This window comes from Oreochromis aureus, linkage group 14, assembly GCF_013358895.1.
Source record: "Oreochromis aureus strain Israel breed Guangdong linkage group 14, ZZ_aureus, whole genome shotgun sequence".
Taxonomy (NCBI): Eukaryota; Metazoa; Chordata; class Actinopteri; order Cichliformes; family Cichlidae; genus Oreochromis; species Oreochromis aureus.
The window spans coordinates 32778679-32797703 of NC_052955.1; the positions used below are offsets into that span (position 1 = coordinate 32778679).

Sequence of the window (19025 nt, forward strand, 5' to 3'; positions counted from 1 at the left end):
CATAATGACTGAAACCAGCCCACTGAAGGAACAATGGGCCCTGAGTAAATGTGGTTATCCCAGCTGGACTTTTGTCAAAGCTGGGAAGGCACCTAAAAAAAGCTCCAGCCGATCCAGGAGAGAAGGACAACCGCTGCCCAGGCAAAAACCTGTAGTGATCCCGTATGTGTCCGGAGTATCGGAACAGTTGAGACGCATTTTTTCTAAACACCGGGTCTCTGTGGCTTTTAAACCCCCAAATACGCTGCGCCAAAAACTGGTCCACCCCAAGGATCGGGTCCCCCGACACAAACAGAGTAACATAGTGTACGCTGTTAAGTGCCAGGAGGATTGCCAGGATTTATACATCGGGGAAACCAAACAACCTCTAGCGAAGCGGATGGCACAACACAGAAGAGCAACCTCATCAGGTCAGGACTCTGCAGTTTATTTACACCTACAGGCCAGTGGACACTCTTTCAACGATGAGGATGTACACATCCTGGACAGGGAAGAACGCTGGTTTGAGCGCGGAGTCAAGGAGGCCATTTACGTGAAAAGGGAAAGACCATCTCTGAATCGAGGAGGGGGCCTAAGGGTACATCTTTCGCCATCTTACAACGCTGTGATTGCAGCCATTCCCCAACTCTCTGTGAATGGTACTCATGGCCATTGATCAGTGTTCTTTGATCAGTGGGTTTTGGTCAGTGATTGTTGATCAATGGTCATGGGAATTTGCATAATTATGATTAAGGAACTGACCTCACAGCCCATTGTTCCTTCAGTGGGCTGGTTTCAGTCATTATGCAAATGTCCTGTTTATAAGGTTTGGGGAAACCTGCAGTCAGCTGAGACTGAAGAAGTCACTTGGATGAGTGACGAAACGTTTCTCCCACAAAACGCTACGTCTAGATGAACAGATTCAACTTTTGGAGATTTACTTTCCTGGATGATTGAGAATGCATCAAGACATAATAAAAGGAACTTAAGGAAGTCCCAGGTACTCTCGAACCTACTGTATGTGCATCTCATTTAGCTTCAAGTTTTAAAGCTTGGGGTCATGTTGAGTCACAAAAACTATTTTATTTATTTTTGTTTCTGATGAGTTGGGAGCAGTTTGTAAGTGTGTGAAAATGAAGAGCCTAAAATATTTAAAGCTTACAGAGAGCACAAAGTACTCTTCACAATAAACAGGATCCTTACAGCGCCAACTCTAGCTATTTATTGCTGCTACAGAAACGAAAGTTATGCAGGTCAGCAACCATTTACATGTAGACTGAACTGAAATCTAAATTCTTACTATATTTTAGACTTCTTTTTTGTAATGCTGCTAAACTGTTGTAAAAGGTTATTGGTAAATGAACAGTGGTCTTTCTTTAACAGGTATAACCAATCCACCTGAGAGCATTTATTTATGCAGCACAGACACAGAAGAGTGTGTGTAACATCCATTTATTACCACCTTATATGACAAATCTGGAAATTACAAACATTGTTTAATTGAAACATTATCTTCAACATTTAAAAAAAAGAAACTCAAATAAAGCAAAAAAAACAAATTTAAGTTAAAAGGGGTGACAAGTCAACCTGAGAAGCGGTATACGGATGATCAATTGATCCAGAGTGAAGAAAATAAAAGTACAGGGGGGACGTATACAGAAAAAATGACTATTATTAGTCATTAAACGCTGATTCAGAATATCCTTCACATTTTAATCAGTTGTTTTATTTTTCTTAAAAAAATCATTTTTACACTTTGAGAACTTTTGGTTTTACAGAATGTTACAAACCTTGATGAGCCTTTGCTATAAAAAGGTCTTGGTATTAAAAAACATGCCACTGCTAAAAAAGTATCTCTGACACCATTTGAGCTCATAAGCTTTGGATTTAAATAATTAGAAGAACCCAATTTGAACACAACAAACAGACAGATGAGGTTAAACTCTATAAGAGCGTGTAGAAGAGGATCAAACTTTGGTGTCATTGAGAGTCAGTAGCATCACATTTCAGTAGAAAAAAATATTTCAAATCTGCTTTTTGTATTTGTTTTGTTTGAATCTGTTTCATCCCCCCAACTTTGTGTCAAATAGTTTCAAAAATAAAATTAAAAAAAAAAAAAAAAAAAAAAAAAAAAAAATCACAAGTGTGAGACTTATTTGGAAAGACAAAACTCAACACAATGAATAACAGCAATGAGCCGTATAGTAATCATAGAACTACTTCCCCAAGATGCTGATAGACTGTATACAATTTGCTGTGGTGATCAGAGCCAACACTCACGCAGACACACAGGACACCAAGTCCAGGCTCAGCTCTCCGGAGCAGAAACAAACTGCTGCTGAGCGGAGGCTGGCAGGACAGGAAGCAGGACGAGAGGACCCGGCAAGTTCTTCTAGCACCCTGCTGCAGAAAGGAGACCAGAGTCCCCCCAGCAGAAAAAAAACAGCCATCCTGTCCTCCTGCTTGTCCCTCCCACGTTTGCATTGTTCTAGTCTGTTTCTCTCCTCACTTTATCCATGTTACCCACTCTCTCACAGAGCCTGTTAGAAACAGTGCAAACCAGGATATGTGTGCTTGAGGAGATCTCATCACCAAAGATTTGGTACATGCACAAAAAGAGAGTACCCTAGAAGTCTGCTGCCAAGAGCACTAAGAAAAACACGACTATACACTTTAATTATAATATAATCAGTTTTCCTCTACACACTACTAACACAGGGAGGGAGGGAGGGACGGCGGGTGAGGGGCAGAGGGATGGAGAGGCAGAAAGGTGAAGGAAGGACAGGAAGAGGTGAGGAGGAGAAAGACCAAGAGGGAGAACGAGAGCGTTTAAGCACGCTCTCCACGGATGCGACGTGCCAGCTGGATGTCTTTGGGCATGATGGTGACACGCTTGGCATGGATGGCGCACAGATTGGTGTCCTCAAACAGACCCACCAGATAGGCCTCGCTGGCCTCCTGCAGAAAAGAGGAAATGCAACAGTTGTCAGCAGAGCTGAAACAATCACTTCAATGATCACTTGAATTTGGTATATTTATTACAGTTTTGGAGTTCATCATTTATTTTGCAACAAAAATCTTGAACAAAATTGCGCAGAGAGCTTTTTTTTGTTTAAACTACATACTAGAGATATGTGTGTGTGTACACTGTATTAAGTCTTCAGCACACCTGACATACAATCTAGATGTAAATTTTAGGAGCACAACAGTTTGTAAAATTCACTCTAGCAATGTCGGTTCAAATCACATTTTTAGCACAAAAAAGGCAAAATAAGACGGCAGTGTTTAAAAAAAAAAAAATGCATAAAGTAATGACGCCTCTCTCTTGTTGTGTCAACACTGAACACACAGCTTCAAGAACCCTGAGCTTCACATGGTGGCAGGATGATGGATCTGCACAGTGTGAGCACAGAGGCTGCAGGTTCTGACCCCGATTATATATCAACATATTGTGTGAGTTAACACATCACACACATTTATTCAAACCAGCACAGTGTCTGGCCAGCTTTAGAAGCTAACCCTGCGAGCAGTCAGGCTGTTTCAGGTGGAAACAGTCAGGCACAGACACCTTATCCAAAGTCGTGTGTGGGCAGGAAATCGCTGAAGCTAGCTGAGAATTTTTTTTTTAGAGGGATACTCCTCCTGAAAGCCCCATTTCATACTGACCTGCAGAGCTCCGATGGCTGCGCTCTGGAAACGCAGGTCAGTCTTGAAATCCTGGGCAATTTCCCTCACCAGACGCTGGAAGGGGAGCTTGCGGATCAGCAGCTCAGTGGACTTCTGATAACGACGGATCTCACGCAGGGCCACAGTACCCGGCCTGAAGTGCAGAGGTGGAAATTAAACTTACTTTAAACTTGGCTTTTACTTACACTGTGCATATGCAACAATAAACACATTTAGAAGAGGAGAGACATCAGTGATATCCTGAAGAAAACACAATAACACAAAACCCTTACAGTAAACTGAAAAAAGAAATTACGTCTCTGTTTAAACTTTTCCTATATATACATATATAATACACGCACACATTTGGCTAGGTCTCTCTTGTTTTTAGATCTCTAACTGGAAAAAAGACATGTGTCCCTCTAATTACAAAACAGATAACCTGCGATAATCTTCCTGGCCTAAAACGGAAAGAAAAAGTTCTGCAAGTTAGTTTTTGCCTGCCTCACCTGTAGCGATGGGGCTTCTTGACACCACCAGTGGAAGGGGCACTCTTGCGAGCAGCCTTGGTGGCCAGCTGCTTACGTGGAGCTTTACCTCCAGTGGACTTACGGGCAGTCTGCTTGGTACGGGCCATGGCTACTACAGATCACCTGAAAAAGAGTGAATAAAAAGGTTGAATTTGACATTTTATAGGAGAATTTTTTTGCATGCCTTCTTTTTCTTGCTTGAAAGGCTCCAATAATTAAAATATGATAACAGGAAAACCTTTAATTGCATTTTGTGTTATTTTGTGTTATTACAGCAACAGCATTGATGTAATGCTACTGCTGTGTCGAATATGCTCAATAATGTCAATTTAAAATGAGGCAATTATTTAATCACAGCTATCGCAGCTAGTAGGTTGGAGAAGACAACTTGGATTTACTCAACTTTTCTAGTAAATAAACACACAAGACATTTCCCGTTGACGATCAGCCAGACATACGTCAATCAAAGTTGAACGACTACATGATTGGCTGGCAAAGCTAAAAATATAACCATGAGCCAACCAGGGTACAGAAACTAAAATGGGCGGGCTCTCCAGCTACCTTCCACTGTACTAGGTCCGCCCACCTCGCTCTGATGATGGCGGCGGTTTGATGCGCAAACGGGATAAAGACCCAGGGCAGAAGAGCAAGCGAGTAGCACATAAACAACTTCAATTTTCCAACTCTCTGACGCTCCAGCGAATCGGAAAATGAAAAAACCAGAGAGAGTACATGTTAAGGAACTCATAGGTGAACACAGGAATGCTGAACGACCCCTGACGGCTGCGTAGAACCGAGCTGAACCGGCGCATAATTTGAACCAGAATTTCCGCTCATCTGAACGGCTGCAGAGAGGACTGCATTTCACCGTCGCTTCGACAGCCGTGTGTCTTATTTTCTCACACGACGAAAACACTGTTTTTTCTCCCTCAAACGAGCTTGTAAATGGTAAATAATACAACTGAAAAATACAAAGTTCAGCCACGAACCAGGTGACACGTTTCGAGACGCTTACCTAGAGGGAAAGTGAAGAGAAGTGGAGAGAAATGTGTCGCTTGTCTGTATTTTCTTCTTCGTATCCACAATGGGAAGCAGCGTCCAGCGGGAAAATGGCCGCCGCGTCAATCATGTGTCCCACAATGCAACGGCGTTTATAACATTTCTGTGGTTACCGTGACAGGTGCTGCCCGGAACTGGGGAGTTAGTTTGACGGGTTTTTTTTTTTTTTTAATCGAACATGTAGGGCTTTTAAATGTCGGTAAAGCTTAATGTAGAATACGGAAGTGCCCGCGCTGCCTTTGAGTGCCTTTACTTCTTTATTATCGAATTAAAGTATTAACATTTGGGTCAAACTGAAAGACATTTAGAAGTTGGCTTCATGCAGTGACAGTTCAAAGGTTGTTTTTAAGTGCTTTTTCGCAGCAGTCTGGAAAATGCTGGCGTAACAAATATAATATAAAACCGGACTTTAATTTCCAGCTGTGCTTTTCCTACTATCAAAATGTCTCATATCCGAAATGCTGTTATTTGGTTTTATAAGGACTAATTTAAAAAAAAAAAAAAAATTACAAGAACTTTGGAGTAGTTCTTCCAACATTTTCAATAGTATTTTTGCTAACTATTGCTGTTTTATGAATTTACAATAAAAAAGTAAGTAAAGTTATCCCTGTCCCTGGAGTGAGTTTCTTTTTTCAACCCCTGTTAAAAGGAAGTTTTTCCTACCTACTGTCACCAAGTAATTGCTTATAAATGGTCCTCTTTTTTCCTCTCTATTATTTTAGGGTATTTACCTTACAATATAAAGCACCTTGAAGCAACTGTTATTGTGATTTGGTGTTATATAAATACAACTGAACTGAATCTTACTAGGTTAATTTTTATATATGTATGTCAAAAATACACAACTGGGGGACTTTGCTTCAAGATAAAAATCACTTAAACAGCTCATTTAACCACAAGAATCTGTTTATTATGTTTGTATGTGAATTCTGGAGTACAAATATTTTGCTCTTAAAAATGACTGAAACATAAATCAAGAACACAGTAGAAAAAAAAGGTTACCATATCAACCTGAGAGAGGAACAAAAAGTCATAATATTACCTGGACATGATAACGTGGCTGAAAATTAAAATATGATCAACAAAGGTCTGCTACATATATGCCGCTCATCATCTGTCAAACCATGCAGTGTCATCATAGCACAATGACATTTCCAATTGACAACCAGAATTGATCTTTTGAATTTTGATACATCAAACAGCAACAGTAGAAATACACCATATTGTAAAAAAAAAAAGAAAAAAAAAGCAAAAGAAAACTTACTACTTTTACAACAAATTTCTACTTGTTTTTTTGTTGATTTTTTTTTTTAAAGAAACTCAGAAGACTCATTATATCAATGTGTGTCTGTCTGAAGATGAAACTCAACCTTAACGCTAATTTCTATTCCCATGTTCAGATCATACACTATTCTTGGTTCGCAAAAGCATCTTATTCATGGAGGTCACAAGGTATTCCTGTGGCTCACTAATTAGAACTGATGAATGTGATTTCAAAGCACATGAAGATACCGCTAAGAAAAATCTGCTACCGGTAGCACCAAAGAAGACATGATCACACATTTACGGTTATCACAATCATGATATATATAGAGAACCTCAAACCAAACTACTAAGTATAGAGGAAGGAAAAGGAGAAATGAGTGGCGAAGGGACGAGAGGACAGAGTATAATAAATCAAAATGTTTTAAGCACGCTCTCCGCGGATGCGACGTGCCAGCTGGATGTCTTTGGGCATGATGGTGACACGCTTGGCATGGATGGCGCACAGATTGGTGTCCTCAAACAGACCCACCAGATAAGCCTCGCTGGCCTCCTGCAGGTGGCAGAAAAATTAAACATTAGAGGCATTTTAGTGAATAGATGAAAAATAGCATGTTTTTTTGCTTTTTAAAAAAAAAAAATTTAATCAGTGAGAGCTACTGACCTGCAGAGCTCCGATGGCTGCGCTCTGGAAACGCAGGTCAGTCTTGAAGTCCTGGGCAATTTCCCTCACCAGACGCTGGAAGGGCAGCTTGCGGATCAGCAGCTCAGTGGACTTCTGATAACGACGGATCTCACGCAGGGCCACAGTACCCGGCCTGAAGTGCAGAGGTGGAAATTAAACTGGCAGTGAGTCAGTCTTATCTTAGAGTGAGAATGTGCAACAATACAACAGGGGCCCCTAATTAAGAAGACTGACTAACAGCAGATGCCTGCTCTTTTCAAGCACATGAAGTTTACATTATACTATACTTTCCAGGAGAGCTAGGTGACCTCTCACCTGTAGCGATGGGGCTTCTTGACACCACCAGTGGAAGGGGCGCTCTTGCGAGCAGCCTTGGTGGCCAGCTGCTTACGTGGAGCTTTACCTCCAGTGGACTTACGGGCAGTCTGCTTGGTACGGGCCATGGCTACTACAGATCACCTGAAGAAAACAAGTAAAAGGCTGCATTAATAAAAATAATAACAACATTAATAATAAATACGGATACTTTTTCCCATATCTACAACAATCTTTTTCGTTACAGCAATAATTAAAAAAAAGTGACTGCATGTTAATGTAGTTTCATATTTGTTAGATGATCAACAGACAGGGTTTCTTTTTTCACTTGTGGAAAGTTTGGCTCAGAATAAAATATGTGTACAGGCTGTAAAGAATGAAAATTAACTTTCGTATTGTATTTAAAATGATTTGGAAGAAGTTAACATCAACATGACAGACTCCACTCTTCCACAGGAGCCTGAGTTTTGTTTTGTTTTTTTAAATACCCGAGGTGGCTTATGCAATTGCTGTAAAAAAACACACACACAAAAAAACCAGTAATAGGCAGCATAGGCACCCAATCATAACTGAGCTCTTTATCAGATAACCCAATCACATGCTGGATAAGCGCCTCTGGGGCGGGACGTAATCAACATGCCAACCACTCACGGCACGGGGTTTCCCAGACAAACCTCGCCCCTTGCGCACTGAACGTGGGTTCGTTCGTTTCTTCATATTGGGCTCTCCGCTTGCTCACAAGTCCAGTGTTTTTCATTCAGAATGAGCTATTTTAAAGGAAAACCAGTCCACCCCGCCCACCCCGGCGGCTTCGTAAAGGCAATCTAGCGCACCGAAGATGATGGCTGGCTGGTTGGCTTGAAGAATGTAAACGGGAAGGAAAAATCGTTGTACCAAACGAAGAGGGTGACGATAAAAACGACGGAAGAATATAAAAACCGCGGCGTGAAAGTGGAATATACTTTTTGAGGACGACACTAGACATGTCAGGGGATCGATTGATGATAATTATTGTGTCAGATGACCCCTCACTTTAGGCGCATTTCCGAGTCAAATTCGACCGGATCACAAGTGCTTTTTAGGTCCCTCTCTCCCCGAGCAGGCAGATAATAGCTCGAGTGCCCTGCGTTTTCGTCGAAAATAAACGAAAAAACACATCATTTCCAAACTAACTTGACATTAAAAGATAGAGTGGAGTTTTATTCAAATAGTGATACTCACCTTTGAAAACTTGGTCAAAGATTGCCGCCTAAAACTGGGAATGTATTCTTGAGACTCTTAAGCGTTGTTCTCGCAATAAAATGCAGGGAGGAAAAAAAAGAAAAAAGAACATATGAAAGCAAGAGGAGACACGTTTCCCATGATGCAACTGTGACAAACATATTTCACACATGCTGCAACATGATAAACAACTGCATCATCACCCTCACCAGCAACGTCCCGCAACAAGTTTTTCCCCAAGCTGGTTTTTGACCTCTTTGTTGGTTAAAGTAATTATTAGAGAAGTGTTTAAACCAAACGCCCATTACAGGAAAAGGGAGGCTGAAGCACCATCAGCATTCAAGAGTCATTGCAGAAAGAGTGATACTCAGTCTCCCAGCCCTTTAGAGCTATATTTGCTGTTTAATTTATATTTTTTTTCTCAAAATAAAAAAATAAAAACAGTATAATTAAATTCCTAATATATACAAATATAAATATATATATGTTTTACTTAAGAGAAGGTCCTACAATATGGTGAGTTTGTACAATATACAAATAAATCTCATCTTAATCTTGTAAACTATGCAGTGAAAAGCAAAACTACTTTTTCATTAAGTTAGTTATAAAAGCAATTTAATAGAATTTACTCTGCCAGTCCGGCTGGTGGCGCCAACACTGTGGTTCCGGCATACAAAAGAAGAAGAAACGCGCTTGTGTTTTTTCCAACATGGCGGCTGCCAGGAGGTTGAAGCGCGTGGCGGTCTCACAGCCAGGTTTTTTAACTTTAAACCCCAAAGTAGGCCCTACAGACCTGGTCAGCAGTCGGAGAAAGCGTGTGAACAAGAATAAGAAGAAGAACTGGAACAAATACAGCGACGTACAGGACGTAGAGGAGTTTCTAGAAGACGTCAGGCATCAAGAGAGGACCACGGGGTGAGTTAGCAGCCAGTGAGACGTGTTAAAAATTTATGTTTTAAGTATAAAGTTAAAAACAGAAATTCTCAACTATTATATCTAATACTAGTATTTCTGCTCACCTTTACCCCCAGGTTTATAGTGGGGATATAAAAATGTGCTATGTTTACCTTTCAGTTGATAATAATCATGATATCAGAACATCTCCGTTTAAACATTACTAGGATGAAGTTGCTTTTCTGTCGTGTGTGTATGCGTGGGACTTTTTGTCACTCTCATGGTTTGTAATGAGTTGATACAGTTTCAAACCTGCTGTCGGGCAAAAATAAACAGACGTGTTGGTTTGTGGTCTTGAAATGTGAAAGTTTACTGTATACGTATGACATAATGGCATCTTTTTGGATTTCAGGGGTCTGCTGTCTGAGAAATCAGATGACAGTTTGTTCTTTTTGGATGTTGGACAGCCGAAAAAAGTTGAAGAGAAAGGTAAACTTGTTTTCCTGGCATCTAAAGCACTTTATTTCTGTCCTCTCATTTATATTATTTTGTTTAAAAAATGCACCTGAACAAGTTGGTAAATTAGAAATTTTATTTCTTCTGTGAGAAGAAGCTGCAGAACCAGTCAAAGGAAAGAAGAGGAAAGGGAAATCATCGCGTCCTCTGAGGATAGACCTGATCCTTCAGCATGACTCCCGTGTTGCACCGCCTAAAGAGTCAGTAATCCTAGTCTCTTCTGATCCTTGAATCTGTTGTCGTTCAACAGTAATTTTTTTTTTTGGGGGGGGGTGCATTTTTGCCTTTATTAGGTGGCACAGTAGTGCATAGTAGACAAGTAAGTGTGGGAGCGTCAGGGAAGACACACCGCAAAGAGCCTTGGGATCAAGGTCTTGGCAGCTGCATATAGTCCTACTCACTCTGTGCGACCCCCTGAATCTGTTATATGGTTAGACCTAACTCTGTCACAGAAGATGATGCACAGCTTTAAATTGTCTGATTTCCTGTTTTTTGTTTTTAGTATGTTTGTCACACTTTAATATTTAAATTTGTTTGATGATGTGAACATTTGACAAAGATGATGCACATGAACAAATTCCAGTTTTTAAATGAAGGTGTTAATTATTAAGGGGGAAAAAAATTCCAAACCTACATGGTCCTATGTGAAAAAGTGATTGTCCCCTCCTTTTGTAACATAAATTGGTGTATTACATCTTTGCAAAGCTGAGTTCAATTTCTTTAGCCACACCCCGGCCTGATTACTGCCACACCTATTCTCAATCAAGAAATCATTGACATAGGACCTGCTTGTGGCGTAGACCAAAAGATCTTTGAAAGACATCATGCCAAGGATCCAAGGAAATTCAGGAACAAATGACAAAGTAATTGAGATCTGTCAGTCTGGAAAATTTTATAAAGCCACTTCTAAAGCTGTGGGACTCCAGCAAACCACATTGAGAGTCATTATCCACAAATGGCAAAAACATGGAACCATGGTGAACCTTCACAGGAGTGCCTGGTCAAGAGCGCAGCAATGACTCATCCAAGAGGTCACAAGAAACTCCAGAACAACATCCAAAGAACTGCAGGCCTCACCTGCCTCAGTTACAGTCAGTGTCAATGACTCCACCATAAGAAAGAGACTGGGCAAAAATGGCCTGCATGGCAGAGTTCCAAGACGAAAACCACTGCTGAGCAAAAGGAACATAAAGGCTGGTCTCAGTTTTGCAAGAAAACATTTTGATGATCTCCAAGACTTTTGGGAAAATACTCTGTGGACTGACGACTTCACCTCTGAATGGCTTAAGGAAAACAAAAAGACAACTTTGGATTGGCCTAGTCAAAGTCCTGGCTGGAACCCGATTGAGATGCTGTGGCATGATCTTAGAAAGGCAATTGATGCTCCAACCCCCCCGTGGCTCAGTTACAAGTGTGCAAAGATGAGTGGGCCAAAATTCCAGTTATCCCCAACACTTGATTGCAGTTGTTGCTGCTAAGGGTGACCCAAACGGTTATTAGGTTAAGGAGGCAATCACTTTTTCACGCAGGACCATGTAGGTTTGGATTTTTTCTCCCTTAATAATAAACACCTTCATTTGGAAACTGCATTTTATGTTATCTTTGTTTAATTTTACATTTGTTTGATCTGAAATATTTAAGTGTGACAAACAAATATTTATTCTATATACATTTTTTGCATCTTTATTGCATGAGTGTGACAAAAATGGATTTTCTATCAAATTCTTATCAAAAGTCAATGTTGAAAAATACATTGATCTTAAATAAAGAGCTATATCTGGATATGTTTGTAGTGCATCTGGAACATAACTTATATTTTAAGAATATTATATTTATCAAGAATATTTATTTAGCTTAATGTGGAGGAGGACTGTGTGTGTCCTGTGATGATCTCATCCTTGCGCTCCCAGTATTTCCTTCATGGGAATGTGAAGACGGCTCACAGGAGATCAGGAGGCTGTTATGTGAACAGTGTCCTGGGATCTGAGGATATAAAAACACACCAGGAGAGGAGATTCTGCTCTAACACTTCCATTTCTTTTGCATCCTTCTTCCGCATGTAATCAAATAATCATCTCTTCTGCTTCCTCTTCCACCCCCCCACTAGTGTGCTGGCCTACCAGAAGCCAAATGCCAAGAAACTTCGTCGCGCTGCCGAGAGAGCGGAGAAGCTGGCAGCCAAAGGCGTGGTCCCACGGAGCAAGAAGCGTCTGCTGAACAGACCCGTTGTCGACAGGACCAGCAAAAAAACAGAAACGGAGGCCAACAACAACCCAGAGAGAGATTTTTATGACATTTGGGGACAAGAGAGTGAGTTTTGTGTTCATTTATGTACATCCAATGATGATCCCATCCTTGCGCTCCCAGTATTTCCTTCTTGGGAATGTGAAGACTAACATGGAGCTCAGCTGATTGTTGTGTGAACAGTCATCTGGGAACTGAGGATACATCTTATACATATCAAAGTATACCTACTGTTTACTCTGAGATTTAAAAAAAAAAAAAAAAAAAGTCTTTTGGTTGAGATTTTCTCGCAGTGGTGCAGCCAGTGATGCAGTTACTGTCAGTTCTATTTGTGTTTCTTGCTTCTACTCACATCTACAGCACGAGATCCACCTGACATGTTTTGATGGTTCACTGGGTTCTATAATTTTCTAGAAGTTGTTATAGAGCTGGGCGATATAAGATTTTTTCATATCACGATATATTTTTTCATTTCAGGCGATAACGATATATATCACGATATAAGCCAAATAACTATATTTGTAAGATTTAAATGTGCCGTTGCTCACAAGTAAAATGTGAAATAATTAGCAGCTTATTTTAATTAAAATATTTATTTCCCATAATAAGTTCAACAGGGTAGATGTACTTAAGGAACATGAGACTTCAGTTTCAGCTAAATAAAGGCAAATATTGCAAACTACACAAAAGGCAGCCGCTAAAGCGTTTAAGTTTCAAAATAGAACAAACAAAACAGACTATTAAATTGTCAATTCCACTTAGAAACAAAATATTAATTCTAAAAATAAATCTTAGTTTGTTTTACAGAAGAACAGACAAAATTGACTAACTTTTGTCAATATCAAATAAACTGAGAACTAAAAGGAAATTCTCAATCTCTCCTTGTTGTATAGCTTAGCTTTTCAAACAGTTTTGTCAGACTAAAGTAACTGTTAAAAGCCGAATGACGAATTAGCGCTTTCAGTCAGAGATTGAGCATGCACCGCTTTATTGTATTTCCAGACTTGCTTTCGGCACAATTTACAGTGCGCGCTACTGTTTTTTTTGTCAGACTTGAAATAGCCGAAATACCTTCACACTACGGAACTTCTGTGGCCCTTCCGTTCGACAAGCTCTCCAGCATTGGAACCATCATCTGTTTTTTCTTCGGTAACCTTCGCTCACGCTCTCGGTTGATTTTTCTCTAGTCGGCAAACTCATTTCCTTCATTACCCGGGCTGCACGGCTGCAAAAACAAATACACATGTGCGCCTTGGCGCTTGTGCTGTACGTAACAAGTCACGTGACGTGACGCTGCGGCTGTGATTGGTTCGGCTCTGCGCTACTTAATTTGGATTGGTTGTTCTTGTTTTCTTTTTTTTAAGAGGACAAGAGAGATGAGGTCTATCGCAATAGTTTAATTTTTCTATCGAGAAAAAGTTATTTCGCAATCCATATCGTTATCGTTCTATCGCCCAGCTCTAAGTTGTTAGTAGCTTCAGGGGTAAAGGTGGCAGAGCACTTCATTGATCTCTGACGGATTCAGCAGTGATTTAACACTTTTACGTGGCTCAGAGACTCGGGGTTCATGCAGAACTGTGGATATCTGTATCTTGTTACATTGTGGTAGTTTATATGTGAAGGATAAGCTCTGTTTATAAAAAAAAAAAAAAAAAAAAAGACCTGAAATGATATGGGCACAGTGTGGGTGAATGCTCATTTAAAGATTTCTGTGGCACAGAACGTTTGTCCATACCAGCTGATGTGATTAGGGGAACCCAGAAGAGGAAGCTGTAGGTTTTAGTGCTGGCTTGTTTAGAGTTGATTGCAGTATGCCAGTGTTATTGTACATATATTATGGAATTCCAGTTTAGGTCAGCCAAAGCAAATGTTCCAGCTGAGGTGGAGGAATACTTTGACATGCTGCTTTGCTGTCTAACAGCTGTTTTCCCTGCAGCTGTGTTGACAACTTGCAAGACTGGCACAGGGATCTGGCTTGATTTTCCTAATATCTGCAGTTAATTTAGAAAATATGGTAGTTTTGACGCATTTTATTGAAATGTTGTGTATAAAAACTTTTTTTCCCCTTATTTCAATTACAGCCAAAGATTTAGGCGAACCCTGGTATCTTCAACAGACGCGCAAGAAACTTGTCAAGGTGAGAATAACAGTTGACTAAGATTAATCATGCTGTCTGAAGTGCCCTTATTTTGAAAGGGTTAAAATAGGTTTACATAGTTCAGTGTAAATAAAAACATTTTTCTCATGATATGTACAAAGAGTTTGTTTTGACAGAATCCTGGGACACCTGCTGATAACGTTCATACTGTCATGAGGTTGATCCCATCAGCTTGGTGTTAATTTGCATAGATATGCATGGACGCATGTATTCACTCTTTCATATAATTACAGAACGTATTAAGGTTGTATTAGAGGAAGCTGCCCATTCATTCATTGTGTGCAGAGATGCTGGTTTGACATCATGACAGTGTGTTACATGGCAATGTAGATAAATAATTGTGTAACTTGACTACAGCAGTGTTTTCTGGGGGGGGAGGGATAACTGTTTGGCACGGGGTGTAACTTTTCAGAACCCTTACATGTAAGATAGAGGGAGGGCTGGTTTAATTGATTCGAATCAGTGTGTGTGTGTGTGATGTATGTGTGATGTATGTGTTTGATTTTGTTAAAGTGTGGTGTTTTGATATTTCAGCGTCCAGAGAAGCTGAACGAGAAGCCGTCTGTGCTCCCAGCTGTAGAGGTGATCGCTCCGGGAGGGTCCTACAACCCAGACTTTTTCTCCCACCAGGTAAATTAAAAACCTGCATCTTTAGGTGTAGTTACTGATCCTACATATTGAAATGTAATTGCAGAAAAAGATTAAAGTGTTACATATATGAAATTAACAGTTGAGTGCTCTTTGGTGCAAACAATAAACATGGTAACTTTTATGTAGGCAAATTTTTGAATGGAAACAGTATTTAGAGCAAGGTGACTTTGAAACTATGGCCCCAGTCTAACAACCACTGACTTAGATTATTAGAAAGCTGAAGCTGGTAATTAACAAATGTTCATCTTTCTCCTCTGAATGCAGGAATTGCTCAGGGAAGCCCATGAGGTAGAGGTGAAAAAGAAGAAGGTAGAAGACAAAATAGAGAGACAGCTGGCTTACAACAAAGAAGACACAGCTACAGAGGTACAGCTGACGATTCCTGTAGCTCTCCTTCATCTTTCACTTTGTTTTTGGTGCTGCTGATGAATGTGTCTTTGGCTTTTTTCCAATTCTATTGTGTGTTATTGTGGTTTTCAGGAGACGATCCTCCGTGAGCAGGTAGAAGGCTTGGTAGAGGAGAGTGAAGAGGAGGAAGAAAAAGAAGATGCTCCGAAAGAGGATGGGGAGGAAGTGGCAGTGGGAGCCATCGCAGTGGCCGACAAGAAGACTGAAAGACAGAGAAAGAGAGAGAAGGCAGAAAAAATGAAGGTACGGCTACAAGAAGTTTTAAAATATCCCAAATTACAGTGAACCTGACATAAGTTTTTATATATTTCAAAAAGATTGCACTGAACCCAAAGTGCAGTGAGCATTTTCACAGCACATTTGATTTGCCACTGTAGGTAAAGGATGGGTTTGTTAATGACTGCTTCATTCCACTTGGGTGGTACTTCTGTATACATCCTCACTCTCATGGCTTATTAAGGGCACCTAATGGAGTCACTATTGGGCTGATGAATGTGTGCCTACAGTGAAAAGCCAAAAAGTTCCACTGAAAACTCATTAATTGCATTTTACTGTATTAAGATTTTTCACAGGAGGATACATTGATGTCTGTGTAAGAATTTTTAGTTCAGTTAGAGCCCCCATCAGAGAGAAGGTTTAAACAGTAGGTGGGTGGGACTTCTGCACTCACGGACACAGCTGGCAATATCTGCTCTCCCTGAAACCATACAGGGCCAAGAGTAGAAAAAAACTAATGGAAACTGAAGTTTTAAAGTTAGTCTAACAAGCTCACCTCCTAATACCCATATTATCATTCCACTCACATTTTAAACATTTATCTCACTGCCTAAGACTCCAAATTAATCATTTTTATAAAGTATACAGTATCTCTTAAACAGTATAACAGTACTTGATATAAACACACCAGTCAGAACAGATGGGTTGGACGTAAGTACATCAGAGGGCAGCTCAGGTTGAGCAATTTGGAGCCAAAGTTAGAGAGGCAAGGCAGAGATGGTTTGGACATGTACAGAGGAGGGATAGTGGATACATTGGACAAAGGATGACCAGAGATTCATGGATTTGATAAAGATGACTATGCAGAGGGGCGGTGTGACAGAGGAAGGAGTGAGAGGCAGGTGATCTGCTGTGGTGACCCCCTAAATAGGCAGCCTAAAGAAGAGTCAGAACAAATGGCTCCAACTTGATCTGATGACTTCAACACTTGTAAATGGTTAACCTGAAATCTGAAGGGAATAAAAATGTGTGTATGTAACAGTCCACTGATGGCTCTTTTGAACCCTAATATAGGAGCAGCAGCGGTTGGCAGAGAGGCGACAGACTGAGCAGCAACAGCAGCTCTTCCAGCTTCGCTCCATAAAGACCTCGATCAAACAGCAGGAAGAGAAGACCCAGGTCAGACAGAAACGACGCAAGGCCAAGGAGGAGGCCCAGAAAGCTCAGCCCAGGCGACTCGGCAAACTCAAGTAAAGCCCTAACATGTTTTTGTTTTTTGTTTTTTTCCACACTCATACTTGCGCACTCCAGAATTTTGACTTTCATACAGTCTGAGGTGCAAAATGGGTTTAAATTGTGATTACAGATTTTTTATTTTTTTTTTATTTTGTTAAAGTTTGATTATTTCTTTTTCTTTGACAGCTGTTGTTGTGAAATCTAAAAAAAAAAAAAAAAAAAAAAATCTGATTATGACAAGGGAAGTTTGAACACTTAAAAGAACAATAAAGAGTCATTGTGTGTTTTTTCTCCTTCAGTCACAGCTGCTAATGGGGAAAGAATTGTAATTCTCTGCTGTAAAGTTGTACATGGACAACAGCTTCAGTGCACTCTCTAGTAATGGCTGCTATTTCTGTTGGCTATGAAATCAAAATATTGTTTTTAACTGAACAAAACTAGCATGACAAGTCATCTGGTAACAGTCAAAGCAAGGATTTTCCCAACTGTTTGGGAGATGTACTTATTTCCACAGTGGTGAAAAAGAGGTGGGTGGTTGGGATTAAATCAGGGTCACTGAGTGGTCATTTTTGGCTGTAAATAGCCTTTTCTCTCCACGTCTTTAATGTTAGCTTTATATATTTCTTCACAGGTTCCAGCCTCAGGACATGGAGGTTCAGTTGAGCGACGAGCTAGCTGGCTCCCTGCGACAACTCAAGGTACTTCAGAAGCACTTTGACCTCCATGAGCAAGGACACAGTTTATCTGTAATGGGTTTTGGCTAATTTGGCTGCTGTATTATCTTCAGCACTCTGCACTGTTCAAAGCTTTATCCCATTCTCTCATACTGTGCTGACTCTTTCCCCACAGGGATCATTAGTTTCATTTGATGTAATTGCTGGTGGAAAATTCCCAGTTCTTCCCTCTTATCTCCCCCAATTATGTCTTTGAATAATACTTAAATCGGTCTTTGTGATGAGAATAGGATTTTATGATGCACGTGGGAATTGCATATCCAGTGAGAGCAGCGTGACATTTGTGTCACATGGCTTTGTTTTGACTTTTCTCTTTGTGTAATGTTGCAACTCCACAGCCAGAGGGCAGCGTGCTCATGGACCGCTTCAAGAGTCTGCAGAAGAGAAACCTTATTGAACCCAGAGAAAGAGCCAAGTAAGGACCTCTGCTTCGCTCTTACATAACATCTAATCAAAGGCCCAGAGTGATGTGTGAATTCATAAGGTGCATAGTGAATAACATGAGTTTCCACCCCCCCCCCCCCTCCTAGGTTCAAGAGAAGACTCAAGGTGAAGTATGTGGAGAAGAGGGCTTTCAAGGAGATTAGTTGATGCCGACCTACGCACCACGGGACTGAGCGCAAGAAGCTGGGCAACTTTTAAACCACCAGTGCAGAATAATGGAACTGTGTATATACGATATGACTGCTGAGGGCCTGCTGGGCCCTTTCAGACTGATGTCACCTGCAAAAGTGATATATAAACTCTGACCAAGAGTGCCGGATATGAGTTTTGATTGTTTCCTGTAGTGCATCTGCCATGCAGTGTTTGTATAATTTCTTTCAGTTAAATACAGATTACTGTATTATTGTGTGTTTGTGTTACATAATGTCATGCCTATTAGGGCACAATCAAAGGGTTTGTAGTAAACGGCCGAGTCCAGCTGTCAGTGTGTCACTACGCTGCTCATATACGAGTAAACTTGAGCAGGCACATGAAGTGTTAAACCCTGCAGTGGTAATGACAATATGTCAGCTCATTGTTTCTCAAGATTATGCCATCTTCACACACCTAAATATTTTAGTATATTCTCTGCTTCTTTGTTTTATATATTGATTACAGAAGTCCATCATAGAGGCTGCTCAAATGAGATGCCATCATTTAATCCGTTTTCACAAACAGTTGATACACACTCTGCTTTAGATGCTAGGATGCCCACATTATATAACAATATGCAGCAGTTAAGAGTACACAATAGAAACAGTATGCCT

General features: G+C 40.4%; 3 protein-coding genes across 3 annotated transcripts; 1 reads left to right on the plus strand and 2 right to left on the minus strand.

Moving 5' to 3' along the window:
- Positions 1 to 1414: 1414 nt before the first annotated feature.
- LOC116321652 (histone H3.3A) lies at positions 1415 to 5403 on the minus strand. Its single transcript, XM_031741558.2, has 4 exons — positions 5191 to 5403; positions 4155 to 4298; positions 3646 to 3799; positions 1415 to 2937 (listed from the first exon to the last, which is right to left on the minus strand). The coding sequence occupies exons 2-4, from the start codon at positions 4280 to 4282 to the stop codon at positions 2809 to 2811; spliced, it is 411 nt and encodes a 136-aa protein (XP_031597418.1). The 5' UTR covers positions 4283 to 4298; positions 5191 to 5403; the 3' UTR covers positions 1415 to 2808.
- Positions 5404 to 6122: 719 nt separating this feature from the next.
- Positions 6123 to 8872, minus strand: LOC116321651 (histone H3.3A). Its single transcript, XM_031741557.2, has 4 exons — positions 8719 to 8872; positions 7498 to 7641; positions 7162 to 7315; positions 6123 to 7050 (listed from the first exon to the last, which is right to left on the minus strand). Exons 2-4 carry the CDS (start codon positions 7623 to 7625, stop codon positions 6922 to 6924), a joined length of 411 nt encoding a protein of 136 aa, XP_031597417.1. The 5' UTR covers positions 7626 to 7641; positions 8719 to 8872; the 3' UTR covers positions 6123 to 6921.
- A 509-nt stretch (positions 8873 to 9381) lies between these two features.
- On the plus strand, positions 9382 to 18901 carry nop53 (NOP53 ribosome biogenesis factor). Its single transcript, XM_031741552.2, has 12 exons — positions 9382 to 9633; positions 10025 to 10101; positions 10223 to 10328; positions 12236 to 12438; positions 14454 to 14509; positions 15065 to 15160; positions 15446 to 15547; positions 15662 to 15832; positions 16880 to 17055; positions 17673 to 17739; positions 18114 to 18190; positions 18306 to 18901. Exons 1-12 carry the CDS (start codon positions 9428 to 9430, stop codon positions 18364 to 18366), a joined length of 1398 nt encoding a protein of 465 aa, XP_031597412.1. The 5' UTR covers positions 9382 to 9427; the 3' UTR covers positions 18367 to 18901.
- The last annotated feature ends 124 nt before the right edge of the window (positions 18902 to 19025 follow it).

Bases quoted from the DNA above. Each gene is read 5' to 3' on its own strand.
- LOC116321652 (XM_031741558.2), bottom strand. From the start codon at position 4,282: ATGGCCCGTACCAAGCAGACTGCCCGTAAGTCCACTGGAGGTAAAGCT. The intron at 3,800-4,154 runs GTGAGGCAGGCA...TCTGCACTTCAG, and splicing joins AAGAAGCCCCATCGCTACAG to GCCGGGTACTGTGGCCCTGC. The intron at 2,938-3,645 runs GTCAGTATGAAA...TCTTTTCTGCAG, and splicing joins CAGCCATCGGAGCTCTGCAG to GAGGCCAGCGAGGCCTATCT.
- nop53 (XM_031741552.2), top strand. From the start codon at position 9,428: ATGGCGGCTGCCAGGAGGTTGAAGCGCGTGGCGGTCTCACAGCCAGGT. The intron at 12,439-14,453 runs GTGAGTTTTGTG...TTTCAATTACAG, and splicing joins TGACATTTGGGGACAAGAGA to CCAAAGATTTAGGCGAACCC. The intron at 15,161-15,445 runs GTAAATTAAAAA...CTCTGAATGCAG, and splicing joins CAGACTTTTTCTCCCACCAG to GAATTGCTCAGGGAAGCCCA.
- LOC116321651 (XM_031741557.2), bottom strand. From the start codon at position 7,625: ATGGCCCGTACCAAGCAGACTGCCCGTAAGTCCACTGGAGGTAAAGCT. The intron at 7,316-7,497 runs GTGAGAGGTCAC...TCTGCACTTCAG, and splicing joins AAGAAGCCCCATCGCTACAG to GCCGGGTACTGTGGCCCTGC. The intron at 7,051-7,161 runs GTCAGTAGCTCT...TGCCACCTGCAG, and splicing joins CAGCCATCGGAGCTCTGCAG to GAGGCCAGCGAGGCTTATCT.